The sequence below is a fragment of the Oenanthe melanoleuca genome, chromosome 2 (genome assembly GCF_029582105.1).
Source record: "Oenanthe melanoleuca isolate GR-GAL-2019-014 chromosome 2, OMel1.0, whole genome shotgun sequence".
Taxonomy (NCBI): domain Eukaryota; kingdom Metazoa; phylum Chordata; class Aves; order Passeriformes; family Muscicapidae; genus Oenanthe; species Oenanthe melanoleuca.
In genome coordinates this window covers 88,181,816-88,203,002 of record NC_079335.1, presented here as the reverse complement: position 1 = coordinate 88,203,002, position 21,187 = coordinate 88,181,816, and the positions used below count along the sequence as shown (strand labels likewise).

Below are 21,187 nucleotides of genomic sequence, written 5' to 3'. Positions count from 1 at the left end.
AGAGAAGAGAAGAGAAGAGAAGAGAAGAGAAGAGAAGAGAAGAGAAGAGAAGAGAAGAGAAGAGAAGAGAAGAGAAGAGATTCTCAGCCCCAACAGGCCCCCAAAACCCAGCCAATCTTAGAATGGATTTTCAAAAACATGGGAGAAATTTTTCTGGTGCATAAGGAGACATCCAAGAAGTAAGTCCCCATCCCGTAAAGCCGCTATTCTTTTTAAACAAACAAATTAACTATCAGCATCTCGTACCTTGCAGTTTGTGTACCACAAAGCCAAAATTAAGTTTCTCAATGCCAGGTACATGGTAGGGTCTCGTGAATATTCTGGGAACTCATAGAGCTCATCTAATTCCATGACATCTGGCCTCACACAAAGTGCTTTCCCACATTCATTGGGCTGGTAAAAAGGCTGGAAATACTTGTTCATGCCTGCAACTGAATAAAGACACACCAGGAATTAGTTATACTCCATCATATCTTCATTGCGTCCTTCTCCCTCTAAAACAATCCACTGGTCTCACACAGGTAACAAGTAAGGAAGCTTTCCAGCCTCTAGGTACCTCCAGAATGATTCCATTTATGTGGCTCTCCTCTCTCCTGCTCTCTAGGCTATGCATAAATTATTGTCCTGCTGCTTCATGGGTACGCCTTGGACCTATCAGAGCTGAAGTTTTGTCAAAGAAATGTTTCATGGTGCTCCAATTCCATGAGGAGTCCAACAAGGTGTATGATCTAAATTCAAGTCTGAGGACTAGCATCACTGTACAGACTTGGGCAGTACTCTGAACTCCTTCAACTCCAATACTACCCAGAGGGGGTAATAATTAATCATCTTCCACGTTCAGTATTGGTAGCTCTATGTAATGAAGTTTTCTGTTAAGCAGATATGAGATCTGTTGAACATATGAACAGATTTATTTTCAGCACCTAAGGAGAACAAAGCCTGTTAAGACAACACAGAAGCTGAAATTTTCTCAAAGCACTCTCTTGGTATGACAATCCTGAATTACCTTTCTCTATACCTAACCTATTCTGCCAATCTGCACTCCCAGGCTTTTACTAGCAACAAACAAAAACAACCTAAACAGAATCTGAGTGCCTTAAGAAATCAAATTCTTTTCTTCAAAGCCCCAAAGATCCACAGTATCAAAACTAGCAGAATCCTGGGGGTTTTTGATAAATCTTCATTTCCTTATGAATGCAAACAGTCTTTAAGTACCCCCATGGAAACTTCCTGTTTCTATACACAAATGACAGTGGCACATAGAAGCCTCTGCAGTCTGTGCTTACTCCCTAAAGAAAAGCCATAAGAAATGTAATTACCTTTGTCTTACAAACAAACAGCATCAAACAACAGAGGCAGTCACACAGCGACTGTGTATTACTGCTGAGAACAGAACCAGTTCTGAATCAGGGCAACTAATGTGCCTTATAAACTCAGTTATAAGACAAAATTTATCACACCTATTTAAGCAACAGAGCCCTGCAGATGGCCCTTACCAGTCACATTAGGCACGCTCTTTAGGTGCTCTAACTTCACAAGGTTGGATTCACCAGGTAACCGATTAGTGCTGGTACAGGATGGACTCATGCCCACGCAGTCTGGATAATATGCAGCTAGAAAGGGAGCTGCCACACTGTCTTTCAGCAAAGGAGGGAGTATGAGCATGGAGTACCACCAATGGTCTGAAACTTCAGCCACTCTCTGGCCAAGGGAGAATTGAAGGAAACAGGGGAGAAGAGAACACGTCAGTACTTTAAAACGTTGGAAAATGAACCAATGTCCCCCCTCCCTCCAAAACTGAGACCAAAAAGCACTAGAAGTACCAATCTCAGAATTGCAAATCATAAAGACATTTTCTCTCCCTCTTTCCCCTTCCTCAGCCTGACACAGAAAACCTGTAGTATTGATCTCTTCTCAGACACATGGGGCTGAGACTTCAAACTCCATACCATGTGGAAAGCAGACAAATGAGACATGCCATAACACATCTATGCCTTATCAGGCACTTTATAAAACATTTACAGTCACTTATGCATCCAGAAATCTGAACTTAGTTCTAAGTCCACACTAACTGATTGATTTAATTTAGGTTCTGCTATCCCCATCAAAGACCTTCTAGAACCCTAAGAAATGCTATTGATTCACCCTTAATTTACAAGTCAGACATGCATTAGGGAAACAAAGCCACAAAGCCTCCACAAGAGTCATCAATAAGCTGAATGTGTTCCCTGTGATAGAAGTACCTCAGGTACACTTGTGAACATGGCTTATTGAACACAAGTTTACAGGAAATCAGAAATGCAGGGTGACATGATCTTAAACTCCTTGAAACACCAACATACATCTTGTATGTACGTATTGTGTTACGAGGGAGAAGAGAGAAAAAATATGCTTAGGTGCTCTCTTGCAGTCTTCAAAAAAGTAAGACTAGCTTGACTAAAGATAGAAATCAGCTGAAAGACAAGGAAATTTTAGGATGGGGAATTTTATTTGAAAGCTGGCAACTGAATACTATTTTTCCTGATCAAAAATGAGAATTAGGAGTAAACTTTGAGTCCCAGGCCACCACAAACCACTTGAAAGCTACTTAGTATGGTCAGGTAAAAGAGAAAAAATATGAGAAAATAAAAGGCCCTAGTCTCTGTTGTAAATAGTGTCTGACAGCTTCCTGAGCAAAATGCATAAATACTGACATAATTTTCCAAAGATCCAAGATAAAAAAAGGAAATAAATATGCCATGCTTTAAGATTGCTTTCATATTCTAGGACAAATGAGGAGGAACAGCCACTACTCACCAAGTCCTCAGGCATTGAACACTGGTCTGAGCCCTCAGTCTGAAATAAAAGTGAATGATATGAGAGCTATTCTTAAGCTGTACGGAAAAAATTAAGTATAAAGCAAAATCATTTCCTATGGCATAATTCTCTAAATTAAAAAAAATAAGTGCTTAGTTTTAGCCTTCTGTAGTAGACATAATTGTTTAAAAAAAAAAGGTAAAGAAATGTGTAGGTTAAAAACACAACACACCATAAAGCAAAAGCAGTCTAAAAATGTTTCTCCTTTGTTAAGTTAGTTTCTACTGATCAGATATTAAAATATACATTCTACTCCATAAAATGGGGTGGAACACTGAAACAAACAAATTCAGAAAAAAAAATTACAGAATTTTACAGAAAAAATCTGGAAATATGCCCATTTTTCCAGAGCAACTCTTCTGGTCTAGACTATGAAAGAGAGTTTCCTCTTTATTTTAAGAGTATCTTTATCACAGAGTTTCAAAATTAAATGCTGACCCTTCAGGTTTTCATATGGTCACCATTTTCATGTTTAAGTGCCATATAGTTTCTATGGCACTTTAAGGTCTCTTTCAAATTTCAGGAGTTATCTTCATGCTAAAGCTGAAACTTTCATATAAAGCTCCATGACAGACTTGATAACAATTAGGAAAATCTCACTGAGTTTTTCAAATGCTTTCCTCAATAATGAAGAATGGGCAAACAAAACTGAAATGAGCATTTTGGTGTATGTCTATTTTGTACATGCTGACAATAATCCCCTAGCTGAAGGATTTTACAATTGCCTATGCAGACAAAGATATTTTAGATACTTCTTGACATTTCCTGCCAGAAAACAAAATGTCCAAGCAGCATGTAAGCCTGTCACTGTGCAGCTCTCCAGGCCATCAGACTATCATTTTGACATTAGAGACACTGAGCAGCAAGCAAGAAGAAATTAATTTCTGCAAACAAGAAATACCACCTTGTTAAGTTTCAATATAAGCAAAACTGTTGCATGGTACCTTGGTGGAATTGTTCAGTTTCATACCACATCTGTAGGTTTTTGCTATTTGTGGTGTCAGCTGGATTTCCTTCGTCAGTTGACGCCATTTACCACATTCTGGCTTTGTGCACTGCACCTACAAGTCAAAAAACAAACATGTTTTTACTTGTTGCTTGTGATTACAGATAAGATTAATGCAACCTAAATAACCAATTAGAAAGAAGCCAGACATGAGAAAGTTGTAAAATATCATTGTTAGATATGTTCTCATGTAATCATCAGGTCATAAGTAGTGTTTGATCTACAGAAATCTTGCACTCATCTCCTGCAAAACTGGATTTCTGCACAGAACCTAAGGCCAAAATTAATTCAATTCCCCATTACTATGGTCTGTGGTGGACTTTGCAAGAAACAAAACAACCTCAAACAAAACACCACTACCACCAAACTTCCTTCCATTCCCATCTTTCTTCTGCTTTCTTCACCAGGGAAATATAAAATCTGACTTCAAAGTCTTTCACACTCAAACTTTTCTTGCCAAATCTTATTCTACCTGAAAATCACAGCTGCTGCTTCACTGAAAAGTAACTGAAGATTGGTCTTGGTGGGGTGTGGAGAAAGTCTCCAACAGTGGAAGAGATGATCAGAATTTTTATCTTAAGCTTTTCCACAATCCTGTTAATACTAAAAAAACACCACAAAAACTCAGCTGACCTGCTGCTCAAACAGCAGTATATCAGAAACACATCAGAACATCACATTCCTATTAAATAAATCACCTTTCAACTTACCCAGTAAGGAAGCTGTTGATCAGCCATAAAGGCTTTTGGACTGGGCTCACTTTTACCATTGCTTGTCCAAATCCTTTTCCAGGCAGTGTATTTCTCATAACCATCTTTATGGCTAAGAAGAAAGAGAAAGCAGCAAGCAGTTAGAAAATTGAATACCTAGTTCGCTTCAAGCAATAGCAGTTACTCTAAAATTAAACATTTTATATAAGGACAGATAAATAAGTCTGTAGAGAGCACTGCATTTCTGCTGTTAAAAGGAGAGAACCATGGTTCTTACAATAGCAATAAATTGCATCCTGGCCATTATGTCCAGTTGCTTATGAGCACAATTCCTGGTATCTAAGGCCTGGATTGAGTGAAGGGTACTGCTGAGCACATAAGCACACAAGAGTCTGGATGTAACTCCCACTCAAATGGGAAGGAGCTTGGAGCTGAAAGCACTCTGTGAGCCTGACAAGGGTCTTCATGGTCACTGAACCACAAGAGTTAAACTGATTTCTAACTGCTTTTTATTGTACTGCTTTGGAGAGGCAAGGACTCCTGAATGCAGGGTGTAAAATGAACTTATAAAGGTAAACACATTCACTCATAATTGTTCTCATAATTTAAAATTCCCTGACATTGTTAAAAAAGACAAAAGCTTCAAAATAATTGCACACCCAAACCAGCCTGCCTAAACTAACCAGTTATGTTTATGCTGCCCTGTTTAAGTTAATTAGTCCATACAACACCTGCAGTTTTATCAATGTCTAAGCCTCACTCTGACCAAAGCAAGCACAAAGGACCAATCTTTGTATTATGTTTTTGTGTATGATGCTTCAACAGCTGTAACAGCTGCCAAACTTCACAATCTTCATTGGTAAGTCTACCTTCGGTAGTAGTGGTCAAAACATTCATTGCAGAAGTGTTCCCCACAGGACAGATGATACCATCTGGATGTATACCCATTTTTTGCACATCTGTAATACAGGAAACATAGAAATGGTTTTATAGCACATTTAGGAAAAAATAAGTCTTTCTATTCACACGTTCTAAAATGTGAACAAAACATTCAGAACAAGCCAGGGCTTTATGACACATTCATGAAGGCTGACTTACACATGGCACTACAGCCATACAAATAACAATAAGGTCATTTCAATTGTCTCAAACATTTCCAGTTCCCAAACTAAGCAACACCAGATGCAAGGGAGGCAAAGTGTACACAATGTGCAGCTTTATAGTTGGCCTGGCTTCCAGCAGCCTCCCTCTAACAATGGTCAACTGAGCCTGTCTTTAGTACCCTTTAAGCAGGCATTCCCTGAACATGAAACAGTGAGTATGTACTGTGACACACCAAGCATTTTGGAAACGTGTAAAATGACAAAGCTCCTCTCCACAGGAATTTAAGAGTTCCTTTACGCTGTTGCATTTTGTTCCATATTAGTGCAGAGCTGGGAGGAATCATTTAAATTAGCCTTTTTCTTGTACATGTGATCAATTGATTCATAAGTCATTACAATGTTCTGTCCCCAGAACAACTGACAAAACTATAAAGGCAAATCTGAACACAAAACAGATGTTGCCTATTTTTTTCTCATAAGCAACTTGTGATTTTAACCCAGTGAAACAAAACCCTAAGGAAGCAGTTATGCATTCTGGGCATTTGTTCTTTACTACTCTCAAAAAGAAATATCCATTACAAAGATTACATTCATCAAACAAAGCAATTGTTCTTTACTTAGAATGCTCTCATTAAACTCAATGAAATTATTCAAGATAAATGTTCAAGGTAAAAAGCCGTGACCTAAGCTACAAACTCAACTAACCATGGCATGAGCTCATCTCAAATAGATAAAGTTGGAAGTACGTACTTGGGAGGGTGGGAAAGGTGAAAATCCAAATATTAAAATAACAATTCAAGAAGATGAGTAAGCAGTATGCATTGTTTCCTAAATAAAAACTGTGATATCACCAATGTTGATCTCACAGGTGCTCATTTCCCAGATGAGTCTCTCAGGCAACTGCCAAAACACTTGGCTTCCCTATGACAACATCCAGAATACATTGACTTCCTGCCTCCAAAGAACAATCCATGGATATAACTAAATGAAGCAAGTAATTAGTCTTATTTATTTTTCAGTGCTATAAAGAAGGAAAGTTTGTCTCAATTACCAGGGAGGGAGGAGTGCTACATAACTACAGTGTGCCTGCTTCATAATGAGGTCTATCATGCTGCCTGTTATAGGTATATCTTGTCAGTATCATGCATTCAAAACCACCAGGGTCAGAATGCAAAAGCACTTGTGAAAGTGCAGAGAAAGTGTACAAGAACAGAGAGTTCCGATAAGTATGACTGTCTCTCCTAAGACCTAAAATTTCAAGGCTAGAATCTCACCTCAGACTGCAAAGCATTCCAGTGAAATAGTGGTAAAGACTTTCTACAGTAAATGACAGTTCCATTTTCCATCTTGAAAACAAGTTTAGCTTTCTCAGATTACACTAATATGCTCTCACTTTCACAGAGGTAAGGCCTGTTCCAGAGGACACCATTAATAATATAAATAAGCATATCCCAAAGATACTCTGTATCTGAATTAGCAACTTGCACAGCAGAAAGTTATGACAACAGGAATAACTTGTGACGTTTTCCTGTCATCTTAAGACTCCTATTCTCAGTATCTTTCAATTCTCTCTCTACATTTAGATATGAAGGAATTTTTCAGAATATAGTTAGAAACCTAAGCTTCAGCTGCAGATTTAGAAAGTCCATGAAAAACACAAAGAAAAAGTAACAAACCTTTCTGCTGCACTGGCAAAGCAAACGGGACATGTTGCAGTGCATCCAGCTTTTTCACACTTTCTGTATTTCTTCTCTGATGCTTCATCATCATCATCTGCTGCTTCAGCTGCTTTCTTCTTCACCTAATAAAGAATAGCTGGAATCTGACCATAAATGACACAAATGCATCTTCTACAAAGCAGCATTCAGACAGTTTTGCAGATTGTGAGTGACATCCTGTAGTTAAAACTATCCTAATGAAAATCTTTGTAGGCATTGTGAAATAGCTGCAGCATGAAACAGCTGTCAAATTAGGTCAGATTTCTCTACTAAAAAAACCCAAACAAAAACCCACCAAAAAAAAAAAAAGAACCTCAAACTCACAGTAAGACTGGAAATATCATTTATATCTAAAAACGTCTTGCTTTGGTCTAATTGATGAAACTGAAGAAATGATAAGCAAAGCTTACAGTCTAAATAGTATTTTAAGCTCCATCATGTGTTAATGAGTCAAGCCTCATGCATTCATTTTATTTCTCCTTCAGAAAATCTCCTTTTTTATAATACTTATTGACATGTGGTAAGCCTATCTGTGCCTCAAAATACTGGGGTAGGCTTAGGGCATTTTTGTGGATACAAAATTGTATACCAAATGTCTCTTCTGGGCCTCAAAGGTACTTTGTATTATGTTGTTCTAGGCCTCTGTCTGGATGGGCAGACAGCTTCAACTGACTGTACAGAAATCTGTGATTTTATTTTTAACACCTTAAGTACTTACAGGTTATATAGAATATATTTTCTGAATATTGTTTGTAAAATGAGACACTTGACCTGCTTATTCACAGAATTAACTCATTCTCCTTCTCTGTGGATAAGTACTCTAAAGCCATAATTACCACAAGGAAGCCTACTTTCTTTACAAATGTCAACAGAAAATAAAATATAGCAAAGTACAAGCCCATGTGTTTTTAAATTATTATAAATACCTGTCTTCCAGAACTCCTCACAGGAAGGCTGTCTGGAGACTGATCTGAAGAACATGTCTTTTTCTTCGTTCGTAACCTTCCCGTTGACATTGTATTGTTAGACCTGAAAAAAGGTAGGCAATAGTTAATTCACTCAAATTGCTTGACTTTGCAGAGCTAATCACAGCCACTCACAATACTACTTTTCACAGAGTTACCTAGGTAAGAATCTGTTCAGCTTGACTGCTAATTCGAGAGGAAAATGGGAATGAGGCATTAGGGGAAAGGAACAATACTACTATTTTAAACTAAATTCGTAGTTAAGATTAGATCCCTGCGTATATCTTGACAGGCTGTTCCAGATCAGCATATCCTGGATTTCAATAATCTGATTTGCATTACGTGAAGACCTGGACTGGAATTTGGGCTGGCAAAGTGAGCAGACATCAGCTCAATGCTGATGCAAGCATTCAAATACCACTCAGAGCAACACTCATCCTGCTAACTACTGATTTATTGGCAGCAAGAGATTTGCACTGGAAAGCACTTTTCCAAACAGTGTACTGAAGAGACTTTTAATACTAGGTGAACAACCAGTTCCAAGACTTGCACAGCCTCCCATGGAAAGACATCAGAATTTGAAGTCTAGACTGCCAGTATATTGCAGCTGTAAGTGATTGGAAAATTACAAATTTTGTTGTTAAGTATTCTATAGGACAAAATAAACGATTTACAGCATGAGAGCACTCTGTAGCTGTCCTTGACTGCATTGGTAGGAGCACAGAACTATTTTTACATAGTTAACCATGTAAACTTGAAACCATAGAGTGTGAGAAAGTATGGTGTAGAAATATGAAAGCATATTTAAAATCAAAGGCATTCTTTTCACAGGGAGTAAAGCACAAAGACAGCCTATAGGAAGAAGCAAATCTAAAGAGTGTTCTCCAACATACAGAAAAGAAGTGGAAATAAACCCCTTGTACTACAGCACTGCATCATGAATGTTATCAGCTTGTAATTATGTTTTTTTAATATATATATATATATATGAGAGTTCACAATTCTCCCTGTTTCAGGATGCAACTTCCTTATTCAAGCTATCAGTGATGGACAAGGCAGCAGTATCTTTTTTCAGAAATTCTGTTAAAAGTCAAGGTAAAAGGAGAAGAGTGGGAATTTTATATTAACCTGATTTAATTATTAATAATTAATAATGTTATATATTAATATAATATTAACGTATTATTATTAATATTATATATAAAATAATTATTTTATATTAATCTGATTCAAGTCAAGTAAACCAATGCTTCATTCTCCTCTCAGAAGAAATTATTTGTGAGAGGAAAATCAATCACATGAGGATATTCACATAAGTGAAAAATTAATTCAAACAACCCAATACAAAATTAAACTTTGTTTCTTGCATGTGTACCCTCCAATTACAACTAGCCAGAGGTAGGAAAAAATTATTAAGTCAATTTCTATGATCTAAAAAAAAATATATATATATATTAGCATAATTTCACTGTAACTTACCACTGTATAGGGGAGGATGAGGTTGGAGAGTAAAGAAAACCAACCAGATTCAGTTACATGAGATTTCCCTAAACTGCTGCACAACGCCCCAGAAAACAGTGTCTTTTTTTTCCCCTAGAGCTTTCTTTATGTATCAGTGGCACAACAGTATCTCTCTGTGTCACTTAAGCCTCCGATGGTAAATAATCCTTCCGACATGCCATGGTCCTTACAGTCGGAGGCTTGCAACTGAGCAAGGAGCCCCATTTTGGTGACCATCAGATGATCACAGTCTGCTGCTGCTGCGGGGCCCTTTTAACCAAGAAGGTAAAAGAACATGCAAATTTTGCATTGTGTACGTGGCGAGTACAAAAAGTGTCAATTACCAATCACTAGGAAGTTTAGTAAAAATATTTCAGATTCAGAGAGGTTGCCCATTTTGAAAGGCAGAGGTCAGACATATCACAGACATATTTTTTGCTCTTTCCCCTTTAATAGGGGTAAGAGGGAGGTGGGGAGAAAGGTAGAAAAAGATCAGATGTGTGATACTTTGTCCCCACTTCCCCTGACAAACCAAACAACACCCTCCCAAAAAACCACAAATTTTTATAGAACAAACAAACATGGCTTACTCTACTAAGCTTTACATGACTTTGCATCCTATTCTGTAGACATCTTAGTGGCTGAGAAAATAAGCCCTTTCAAAGGAGAGAGATGCATAATGCGCTGCCACATTCGATAATGTTTCATCCGTCTGTAACGCGTAGCCTATACTGGAAAGCTTTGTGGGGTTTACCTGCACAGCTGGCAGCAAGTTTGTCATTGGAGAAGAGGAAAAAAAAATTAAGAAAAGAAACCACACAGACACACACACTGTCAGAGACGGAGAGGAAGCGAGAGCAGCCTGTGCAGTGCACACACTCTAAACTCAGCCCGAGTATCGCGGCTGTGACAGCTGGCGGCGGGCGGGGGTCCCGAGGGGCATCCCCGGGGCAGGGGCGGTGCCGGGGCAGGCGCTGCGCTCGGCGCCTGGACTCACCTCGGGGCCGGGTCACTCGGGGGCCGGAGAGCACATCCACGCGTGTCCGCGCCGCCTCCTGCTAGAGCTGCAGCGGGGGAAAAGGGTGGAGAAGGGGGAAGGAAGAGCGAGAAGGGAGTGAGAGAGAGGAGGGGGAAGGAGGAGTGGAGCGGGGAGGTGAGGACGGGGGCAGCGCCGGCACCTGCCCCGCCGCGCCGGGGAGGAGCGAGCGGCCCCGCGGTGCGCGCTGCGGCTGAGGGAGGAAGGGAGGGACGGAGTCACTCACCGCCGCCGCCATCCCCACCGCCATCCTCCGCCTCCCCGGTGCCGTGCACCCTCAGCCCGCCTCCTCCTGCCGCCGCTTCCGCTCTCCGCGGTGCGTAGCGAGGGGGAGGGCGGGCAGGCGCCGCCCCGGCCCCGCCGCGCCGGGGACCGCGGCCGCGCAGGTACCGCGGCTGCCGCTGCCCGGGCCGTGCGGAGCCTGCGGGTCGCCCCGCGGGTCCCCCGGCCCCCAGCCGCCGCTCGCCCCCGCCTCCTGCCCGCGGGTTTCATGGCAGGGAAATGTCGGCATCTCCCTCCTTCGGTGCCGGGGTAGGGGGGCTTCCCGGTGGGTGCCCAAGGGAGGCCGCCGGCGGTCCCGCGGCGCTGGGCGGGCGCGTTCAGCCGCCCCGGGAAACGGGGTCTGCCCGAAGCGATCGCTAACGAGGGTGTGCTGATGGCTCTATCGCCTTCTGCACAGCTGCATTGCTGCTGTCACCAAATTGTGATCTCTTGAGATCTACTAAATTTTTGTCCGGTTCGAGGAAGTAAGAGCCAGTTCCAAACTATGCACTGGGTGAGGGTAATTCTTCTCTCTTTTTTTCCAGCTACAAGCATTCCCTGGAGACATGGACCACTCAGCGGATGCATCCGGGCTCCTGGAAGGCTCTGATATTGGGTCTCAGAAAGAGAGAGTGGTCACAGAGGAAGAATGGCTACAAAAATGGGAAATGGGCAACATCGGGTTTCACAAGGAGCAACGACATCCGTACGTGACTTCATTCTTCTTAAGCTGTTTTAAGTAATGCCATGAGATGAGTGGCTTGGCTCTTTCGAGAAACTCTTAACTGAAAATGGAACATTTGCAAAAAGCAAATTATCTTACATGGGCACAGCTTGAAACAAAAATATAGATATTTTTGTGACCTGTATTTGTCAAAGATAGAGAAAAGAAAGTACTGAAATTAATTTAGAAGTTTTACTCTCGAATCAAGTTTTTAACCTTAGAGCTTGGGTAGTTTGGCTAGAAAATCTTAAATTTTCTGATGGAGAAGCTTTGCACTTTTGTTTGTGTAGTGAAACTTGAAACAATGTGCAGAGGGTATCAGAGTAAATACCATGCAGTAAAAGCCAAGGACCTAAGAGAGCAAACCTGATTATATAGTCTTTAAAGACCTGTAAAAGGGATTTGCTTGATGCAGAAGTTTCATAAACATTCTGCTTAATATCTCTGTTATGACCCTCTTTGAGGTGGGTTGGTTGGATTGTTTACTTACAAAGAGAAACAGAAAATAGAGCAAACATAAACGTGTCAATTTCTGAATGACATGAAATTGACTTTCTTGCTATGTAAATGCTTTTATTTTATGTTTTTATTTCCAATGGCATGAAGCAGGTTGAGCTAATGACATATGTGCATGTCATTGTGGAGTTTTTGTGCTACCTAGCATAGTGTTTAGTACTTGGCTTTTGCCAGCACAAATTGTCACTGAGTTAAGTAAAATGTATTTGTTCTTCCACAGATTACTCCAAAAGTATCTGGATGTTCTTTTAAATGGCAGGAGTGGACTGAGGATATTTTTTCCACTTTGTGGTAAAGCTGTAGAGATGAAATGGTAAAACACAGATAATAAGAGCAAAAATCTTACTTGATGTGGGGAGGGAAGGAGGGAGGGAGGGAGAGGGGGAATTCCCAACCTTATATTGGCCAGTGGAAATGCACTACTAGGAAAGCAGTGTCACTGGAAGCTAAAGGAGGAGGAAGCTGGTGTTTTGTATAGCAGCATAAATTGAATGGATAAGGTCTGACCAGAAAGTCCTCCTGATTGTCCCAAGTTCATCTTGGGGAATGCTGAATTTAGATGGACTGAAGCTATGCCCTTACCACTGCTGCTTTTAGTAGCAATGCCAGTTTAAATTGCCCACAATGAGGTCAGTTGTGTCAGACAACATTTCCAAGAGACTATGTGGCATGCCACTCTGGAAATTTAAGTGATTTGGGCTAAATGTAATTTCCTCTTTTTTTATGCTTCTTACTTTACTTTAACCTGTTGTATTGTTTTTGTTTTTTTTCTTTTGGTGGGGATGGCAGGAAGGAGGGAGTGTCGTATTTAAAATTAGGGCCTATATAAGCCAGTGTTTTTTCTTAGAGGAAGGGAGCACTTTATCTTCAAGTAATCCAGCTCTCAGGTTTTATCAGAGAAACTGCTTCCTAGGCTGCCTGTGGGCTCTGACACACATTGCTGTTTTGCTGAGCTGCAGCAGCACAGAGCTTACCACACCTCCTTTGCTGCCCACTCCTGCCAAGCCACAGAGGCAGCTGGGTGGACAGTGTGCCTCACTTACCTCAGTTCACAGCACAGCACCTTTCTGAAATGGACAGTACCTCAGAGTGATCACCTCTGTTTTCAAGGAGTTATTAGGAATAAATGAATAATTCATTAAATCTAAATAAAGCATGTAAGTCCTCGCCAACTGTATGCTGAGTGGTGCTAATACAAGCTCATATTGTGGAAGGGAGGTGTTCAATAGAATGTGAACACTTCAGAAAGTAAGGATTAGACTTTTCAGGGCATCCTGAAACTAGGCTTTCCCTAATGACAAATGATGCATGGGAGATACACATTTTGCCCAGCTTGTGGGCCTCATGTGAACCTGGATGCTCTCTCTTGTGTGCAGGCTGGCAGACATGGGATACACTGTTGTTGGTGTGGAAGTCAGCGAGCAAGCAGTGAAGGAATTTTTTTCAGACCACAGTCTGCCTTATTGTGAGGAGCCAGTCCCTGAGATTTCAGGAGCAAAAATGTTCCAGGTATGTCTCCTGTGTTGTCAAATGATCTGGTGTGGTTAACCATGCAGTGCTGGCATAACTGAGCAAACAAGTTATGCTGCTTTTGTGCATCAGTTTTACTGGTAATCATTCACCTCTCCTGAAGAGGTCTAAAAGGAAGCTCTGAGTTGTATTTTTGGACTGAGAAGTTATTCTTCTAAACTTACTACTTTGGCCTTCTTATGACAGTGAAAACACCTGAAAGTAGAAGGAATGTATTTTAAAACTGGACATGCCTTAAAAAAGTTGCATGCCTTTATAGATTAGAACCTCTCTGGAGGGGATGAGAAGAGTTACCTCAGTAAACTAAAACTAAAAATAATTCTCAGTGTTTTTCCCTATTACACATAAATGTATTTTTAAATTTTCATTTTTAATAGTATGGGTATATTTTAAGATGTGAAATATAAATATATACTTATGAGTACATATTTAAAGACAGTTAGCTGATAAGGATTGTTCCTTTGCTTTTATTGTAGAGTACCTCTGGCAACATTTCTCTCTACTGCTGCAGTATTTATGACTTGTCCAGGTAGGCATACTCATTGTGCTTTACAATTCTCCATAATCAAATATATATTAATACTGTCCAATACTATTCTTTCATTTGAAACAGGCAACAATTTGTCAGGTCCTCTCAAGCAAATTCATATTAATTTGTATGAGAAATTTGAATGAGCAATCTCTAACAAAAGTCTAATTCCATTGCTAATATTAAGGATAGCAACTAATTATCTTTAAATTGACTTCTTATTCCAAGATATTCTGTGAGTTATCAAAAAACATTTTTACTTTTACAGTAAAACCAAATTATCTTTAACATTACAGATTAATTCTCTGAAGCAAAACTTTAGCACAATCCTTACTCAGAGTAACTTCAGAAAACTAAGAAGAATATATCCAGAGGTTTCTTAGCACAATAATTCCTTCCTCTTGCAGTTCTTACTGAGATGTGATTTTCCCCTAGATTATAAGGTTTAGTGAAGTTTTTTGTGTTTGTTTGCTCTTCTTACAAACAACTGTCAGACACAAGAATTTGTTCCATGGCTCTTCAGTAAGAAGGAGGCAAAGTCTTTGCATTTCCTTCTGTGGGCTTTCCAGAACTAGTACATACAGGCACAACATGTAGTTCAGGACACTAGAATACAGCGGTTACTATATCATCTTTTTTTTTTTTTTTTTTTTCAATCTGCCAAAACACTGGAAAAAGGACTGTTTATTACTAGAGACCAGAGTCTTTCAGACAGTAGACCATGACTGAGACTTCTGCTGCTGCAGCTGACTCCAGTTGGTTTGAATAGTGTATGTATGTATCTAGCCTTGCAGAGAGTCAAACAGATGGGGTGTGTATGAATGTGACTCTGTAGATACTGCCTGGTTTCTTACCAGCCTTGTCCCTCCAGTGTAGCTACTTGCTACACTGTGGATTCCTTTAAATCTTTCCTGCTGTGAGTTGACAAGTTGCCCAAGGATTGCTTAAGCTTCTCAGAAATTATTGAAAAATTCAGTCATAAGTTTTGTAGCAAGTAGTGTAGTGAAACCTGTAACTTGTATCATAGCATGGTGGAATAATACTTTGAAATAAACAGAATTAGGTAATTAGTGACAATTTCAGTGCATATCACTGGATATGCATAGTTTGTTGTCACAAAATAAGTCGGCAGATAGAGGTTCTGGATGCAGAGTGAACTGTATTCCCAACATCAGTCAGCAGATACCTGTGACTAGAAAAATGTACACACACTTCTAGTTTCTGTGTACAGACAATTTGATTAATTACTCAGTAATTATGGAAATTAAACTTATTTCTCTCTTGCTGAGGCTGGCCTACTAACAGGTCTCTTTCATCTCCATTAGCCTAGCATTCATTAGAAGAAAACTCAGATGTGCTCCTGACCTTTGTCAGAATGGGACATTTCAAAGACTCTTGCTAGTTAAAGAGTAACAGGTATTACTGCTCTTTATGGGAATTCTGGGACATATGTAAAACAGTTATGTTACACAATCATTGTACTTCCTAATACAATTTTGGCTTCAAGACTTCAAAAGAAAATAAAAAACTGCATTTACTGGAACTACTAAATATATGCAGAGATAGAAATTCACAAGTTTACTCTTAAATCCAGAGGGTTTTCTGCAGATATGTGAATTTCTGATTTACATGTTAAATTTTGTTAGATGTAGTAGTACCTAACCCATGCTGAATGCCGTATAAAAACAGTGCAATACAGTGAAAGGTATCCTCATACCTTAGCTTCACCCTGACCCCACATCAGCGTGAAAGACAGCTCTGTGCCTTTTTTTACCTTTTCCTCATGGCTTCATGGTGTTGTGAAGAAAAATGGATGTGCAGAGGGCCAAGGAGCACCCAGCCACTCAGCAGATCCTGAGTTCTGGGCAGCCAGGAGACCAGGCCACAAGCATGAGCCTGCCTGCAGCCTGGGATGTCTGTAGGCCTTGATGAAATCGCTGAGTAAAGTACATGAAACGCATGTATAGAGCCACTGCTGCCATTCCAGTTAGACCAGATTAAAGTTGGAAAGAAAAACCAAGTGCAGAAAACCCCAGTGGCTTGCCTGAGGTCACCCAGCTGACTCAGCTATGCAGAAAGGAGAACTGCCCCCAAGCCTCAGAAGATCAAGTCACCTGCCCCACTAAACTTTCCTTTGTGCCTTGCATGTCCATTGCTTGTTTAACTGTCTTTTTAAAAATCTCCTTTCAGTTATGAGTCTGCTTATTTAAATTAGATGCTTAGACTTGGCAAACTTTAAAAGAAGTCAGCACTTGAAAGTGTTATCGTGTCTCATCGCAGTAGAGTGGGAAATACAAGATCAGCTTGTAGGTTAGGTGCCAAAGACTTAGCAATGCCATTGCAATGAAAATAGTAGTGGGCAGAGAGAAGTTCTCATGGTTTAACTCTAGCTGAGGTGGTAGAACTAAGCACCACACAGCTGCTTGCCCACTCCCCCATCATGAGATGATGGGGGACAATTAAAAGGGTAAAAGTGAGAAAGAAACATGTGTGGCGATGAAAACAGTTTAATAATTTAAAAACCAGTTTAATAATTAAAATGGAATATCAAAAAGTTGTAAGGAAAAGAAAATACACCAAAAAAAAACAGACAAAGAGAGAGGAAAATAAAACCCAAGACAAGAGGTGCACATGGAAGCAATTGCCCACCACCAACCAAGCAGCTGATATCTAGCCAGCCACCAAACAGTGCCTCTATCCATCAACCTCCCACCCAGTTTTATTGCTGAGAATGGAGCCAGATGGTCTGGAATATCCATTTGCTTAGTTAGGGTCAGCTGTGCCTGTTGAGTCCCCACCCAGTGTCCTGTTCATTCTCGGGCTCTCCAGCCTACTCACTGGTGTCAGGGTGTGAGGAGCAGAAAAGGTATTGGTGCTATGTAAGTGCTGCTCTGCAATAACTAAATCATCAGTGTGCTATCAACATGATTGAAAGCCCAAATCCAGCACAGCCCCATGCAGGCTACTGTGAAGAAATGTAACTACCCTAGCCAAGACCTGTACAGAAATGAAGACAGAAATGAAGAAATGAAGAGGTGATGCAATTGGACTCTGACACCTGCCCAGTAGGCAGAAGGGTATTGCACAATTCCATGCCGCATTTTTTCTAAGTAAGCTTATTCAAACTTTCTTTAAAATTATGCAATTTACTTTATTACTACTGTACTGTCTAACCTCCTATTTTAATAATGACCAGAACCAAGGCTCTTTCTTATCCCCAGATATTCTTGCTCTTTGTGTCACTCTGGCTGTTCTTGCCATCCATTAATAAAGGTATTTCTTGATAGTCTTGTTCACTTGCAGGCTTTGGATGGCCACTGAAGCCATCTGCCAGCATATCCAGGAGCAAAACTAGTGTCTGCAGCAGAGTTGCACTGAGGCAAGCAGCAGTGTAACTTAGCTTTTCTAGCATTAAACAAATTGCAAGCGAAGCTAACTGCCCTGTGCATGTAGCTGGGAATTCAGGTGTCTTAAAAAAAAAAAAAAAAGTTACTGAATATGCTGAGTCAATGATAGTAAAGCAACAAGGCACTCTTCCTTAGCCTGCATGTGAAATCACACATGGGTTTTAGAAGGTGGTCAAGAGCTGTTGATGTGCTGAGTGCATGTTAGCAGGATGTGGTTTCTGAACACCCAGACTTGTAGCCCATATGAGTTAAATCTACATTCCTTCCTCTCTGCCATGTCTCAGCATCCCCTGATGATGGGGGAGCACTGACCAATTCCCACACCTCTTTGCTATCACAGCAGGATGAAGAACCAGGTTTATTGAGTTCCAGATCCTGTTGGTTTGGATTATGAAAATGTTGAACCCTAACAAAAAGGTGGTGGAGAATCTGCATCACTAGCTGCAGAATCCTTGTGACCTCACAAAAGTGTCTGAAAGAAGATGAAGGTCTCTTTATACTATTTTTAAGCCTTTTCCTTATCTCCTTATAGCTCGATAGTTGGCAAGTTTGATGGGGTTTGGGACAGAGGAGCTCTTGTAGCCGTGAATCCATGTGACAGACAACGGTTAGTAAATTGCATTGTTACAGTCTTTTCTCTGATATACCAGTGACAAGTTTTTGATCCTGTGACTTGTTAATGGGTCCTTTTTCATTTAAAGCACCAACTGACACAAGTTTTTCTCTACTACAAGCATCTGCTGCAGTCACAGAGTGCTGTACTCTTCCCTCAGGAAGCCACCGTGCCTCTTGGTGGGAAAATATGTGGTTTGTTCCAGCCCATCAGAAGCAGAGCTGCAAGTCTCATCTGCATTCTATTATTTCCTTTTCATCACGTCTGCTGCTTCTGTCTTTGATTTTTTTTCCCCTCACTCTCCTTGATTACAAATTTTTGTTCTTGCCTATAGCCAGCCCAAATTCAGTTTGAACCTGCTCCTGGGATTTTTTAATTAGATGCAGAATCTTCAATTCACAGTAATTTTAAAAGATCAGTACTGTATGGTGTATAGTATTCTAGACTGTGGCAGATGAATACTTTGTTTGTCTGTTTATCTTGAGTTGAATGTGCAAAAAAAGATAAATGCTTGTTTATGAGGAATAAATATAACCTTTATTTTATGGTTTTTTTCATGTGTAGCATGAATTTTATACTCCTGAAATTTAAACTAAGTTTTGCTTAGTCTCTGTGCAGTTCAGATCAAATTCTATCTGCATAGAAATGCATTTTATTGAATATTTTGAATGCTATGCATGAATGCTTTACAAAATTAATGAGGTATGGTTTTTTTCCTTTTAGCTATGCCAGTTTGATGATCAACCTTGTGGAGAAAAATTCTTCTTATCTCCTTGTTACTGTTTCATATGATCCAAACAAACACAAAGGTGAGAACTTTGTACCTTTCATGTTGTGATTTTGCTCTAATACAAATTGTATAAAGATATAGTAGATGTATTAGTATCTTCCCCAAGATTTTTATCTGCATAGCTTTGCTAGCTGGTGGCACCAGTATAACTGTGTGTTAAAAAGTTTAGACATTGACCAAGCTTGGGACTAAATTTGTGTTTTGTTAGCATTCAGACATGCTAAGGGTAAGTTGAGGACAGTCATGGTATATTAACAATGAAATGAAACTGTAAGTGTGGCTGCTACAATGAAGCTGGAAGTCAGAGCACTTAGTAACATCCTGTCTGGCCTTAGGAGCTTGAAACACTCCCAAGAACATCAGCTTTGTGCTGTTTATCCAGTATTTGCAGCCCATTGTGTTGCCCATCTTGTGCGTCTCTCTCAGCCACAAACCACACTCTGAATGTACTTTGAAGAGGTGGAATTCTGTAAAATTATAAGATATTTTTCCTTTTACAGTTTTTATATTATGTACTGAAGTTGCAGATTTTTTAGTTAATATTAACTCACAAAAGAAAGATCTTTTTCTGCTTTTGGGTCCTTCAGCATAATTATCCCCCCCAAAAATAGGTCTTGCTATCACAATTCATTGCTTTCCCTGTGATGTTGTTCAGCTCTTAGCCTTGATCATGCCACTGTAGTATAAAGAGATTGTAGTCTGGATTCCCACAGCACACTGGGAGTGGTCATATCCATGTCACATTCACGATTCCCTGCTGCAGCTGGAGATGAAGCACAGCAACACCTGGAGCTGTCTGGCCCACCAAGGTGCCATGAGTTCCTGGACATGTTTTCTGGTTCCTGCTGATGGTGCTACACCCTGGGTGCTGGTGAAGGGGCTGGCTCTCCTACTGCAGTGGAAATTTTGTCTTCTTCCCATGATACCTCTCTGATTAGCTTCACCTTTTTGCTTTCAGGTCCACCATTTTATGTTCCTGAATCTGAAATTAAAAGCTTGTTTGGTGAGTAAAATTTCACCTAACCCTTAGGAATTTTTTTCAAAGCACATAAACATGTTCATATGGCTCTACCTTGCCCTGTCACAAGTGATACAGTCATTTGCTTCTTATCTAAAGGCTGGAGTCATGGAAAAATACTGGGAAAAATAAATACTATTTAGCCACAGGGATTTTGCTGTCATGGAAAATTTTCAGTTCTTCAAAAGATATGAAGAAAACCCAAGAGACAAACAGTTTCTTGTCTCCCTTTGGTACCTTTTTATTCTCCGAGAACTTATACTGCAGTGAGTAACCCTGTAGCTGCAGTCTTGCTTGACCATTGTGTCTTTGCCTGCACCTCATCAACCAGTCGCCCTGGTTTTAATACAAGTCCTATCAGTGCTACAGTTTCAACTGTACTGCTGTGAAAAAGAAGAAAAGTAACATGGCACTCAGAGAAAATGCTAAAAATGTACATCTCAAACCCATCAAAATAATGAAATTTGGAGCTATGTCAGGAATTTATTTTAGGAGTTCCTCCTGATGTGCTGTAATATCTCACTTTTAAATTTACAACTTTCTGGGACTCTGGCAATTGTTTGTGTGCAGTGAGTCATTGGCATAGACACTTGCATCCCGGTGCAAAAGAGAGCAATTAAGTTTCCCCCAGAGCATTTATGTCACAATGTTAGGCACTGTGGGGAAATCTGTGGTTAAGATTTTTTTTTTTTTTCTGGACAGTTTGCATTTTTCATTGACTAATCATTCACTAATTTGTTATTCTTACCTCCTTTTCAGGCAACTGCTGTGAGATCAGGTGTCTTGAAAAAGTCGATGACTTCTCAGAGAAGCACAGACAGTGGGGACTAGATTATTTTCTGGAGGTGCTGTATCTACTAAAGTTTGTAGCTTGACTAAAATTTATTAAAATAACTTGCCTTCCA

General features: G+C 40.0%; 2 protein-coding genes across 8 annotated transcripts in view; one reads left to right on the top strand and one right to left on the bottom strand.

The window, feature by feature from the left end:
- The window catches only part of KDM1B (lysine demethylase 1B), a 27,426-nt gene extending 16,223 nt beyond the window's left edge, over nucleotides 1–11,203 (bottom strand). Inside the window, exons 1-10 of one of the 2 annotated variants that reach the window (XM_056483943.1) lie at nucleotides 11,121–11,203; nucleotides 10,856–10,922; nucleotides 8,320–8,422; nucleotides 7,352–7,476; nucleotides 5,442–5,531; nucleotides 4,573–4,684; nucleotides 3,801–3,917; nucleotides 2,797–2,835; nucleotides 1,497–1,701; nucleotides 247–431 (exon numbers count right to left, since the gene is read on the bottom strand). In XM_056483943.1, coding sequence (XP_056339918.1) covers nucleotides 247–431; nucleotides 1,497–1,701; nucleotides 2,797–2,835; nucleotides 3,801–3,917; nucleotides 4,573–4,684; nucleotides 5,442–5,531; nucleotides 7,352–7,476; nucleotides 8,320–8,409 — 963 coding nt within the window. In that variant the 5' untranslated portion in view covers nucleotides 8,410–8,422; nucleotides 10,856–10,922; nucleotides 11,121–11,203. The remainder of the gene's footprint in view (nucleotides 1–246; nucleotides 432–1,496; nucleotides 1,702–2,796; nucleotides 2,836–3,800; nucleotides 3,918–4,572; nucleotides 4,685–5,441; nucleotides 5,532–7,351; nucleotides 7,477–8,319; nucleotides 8,423–10,855; nucleotides 10,923–11,120) is intronic. The other variant, XM_056483944.1, reaches the window with a different exon arrangement.
- On the top strand, nucleotides 11,050–21,187 carry TPMT (thiopurine S-methyltransferase). Of its 6 annotated transcripts, none has more exons than XM_056483956.1 (9): nucleotides 11,050–11,210; nucleotides 11,701–11,861; nucleotides 12,616–12,708; nucleotides 13,772–13,904; nucleotides 14,402–14,454; nucleotides 18,394–18,468; nucleotides 19,198–19,283; nucleotides 20,223–20,267; nucleotides 21,042–21,187. In XM_056483956.1, the coding sequence occupies exons 2-9, from the start codon at nucleotides 11,722–11,724 to the stop codon at nucleotides 21,155–21,157; spliced, it is 741 nt and encodes a 246-aa protein (XP_056339931.1). In that variant the 5' UTR covers nucleotides 11,050–11,210; nucleotides 11,701–11,721; the 3' UTR covers nucleotides 21,158–21,187. The 6 variants fall into 6 exon arrangements, with proteins under 6 accessions (XP_056339931.1, XP_056339929.1, XP_056339933.1 ...); XM_056483954.1 differs by having other exon boundaries at nucleotides 11,164–11,280; XM_056483953.1 differs by lacking the exon at nucleotides 11,050–11,210 and adding an exon at nucleotides 11,229–11,425.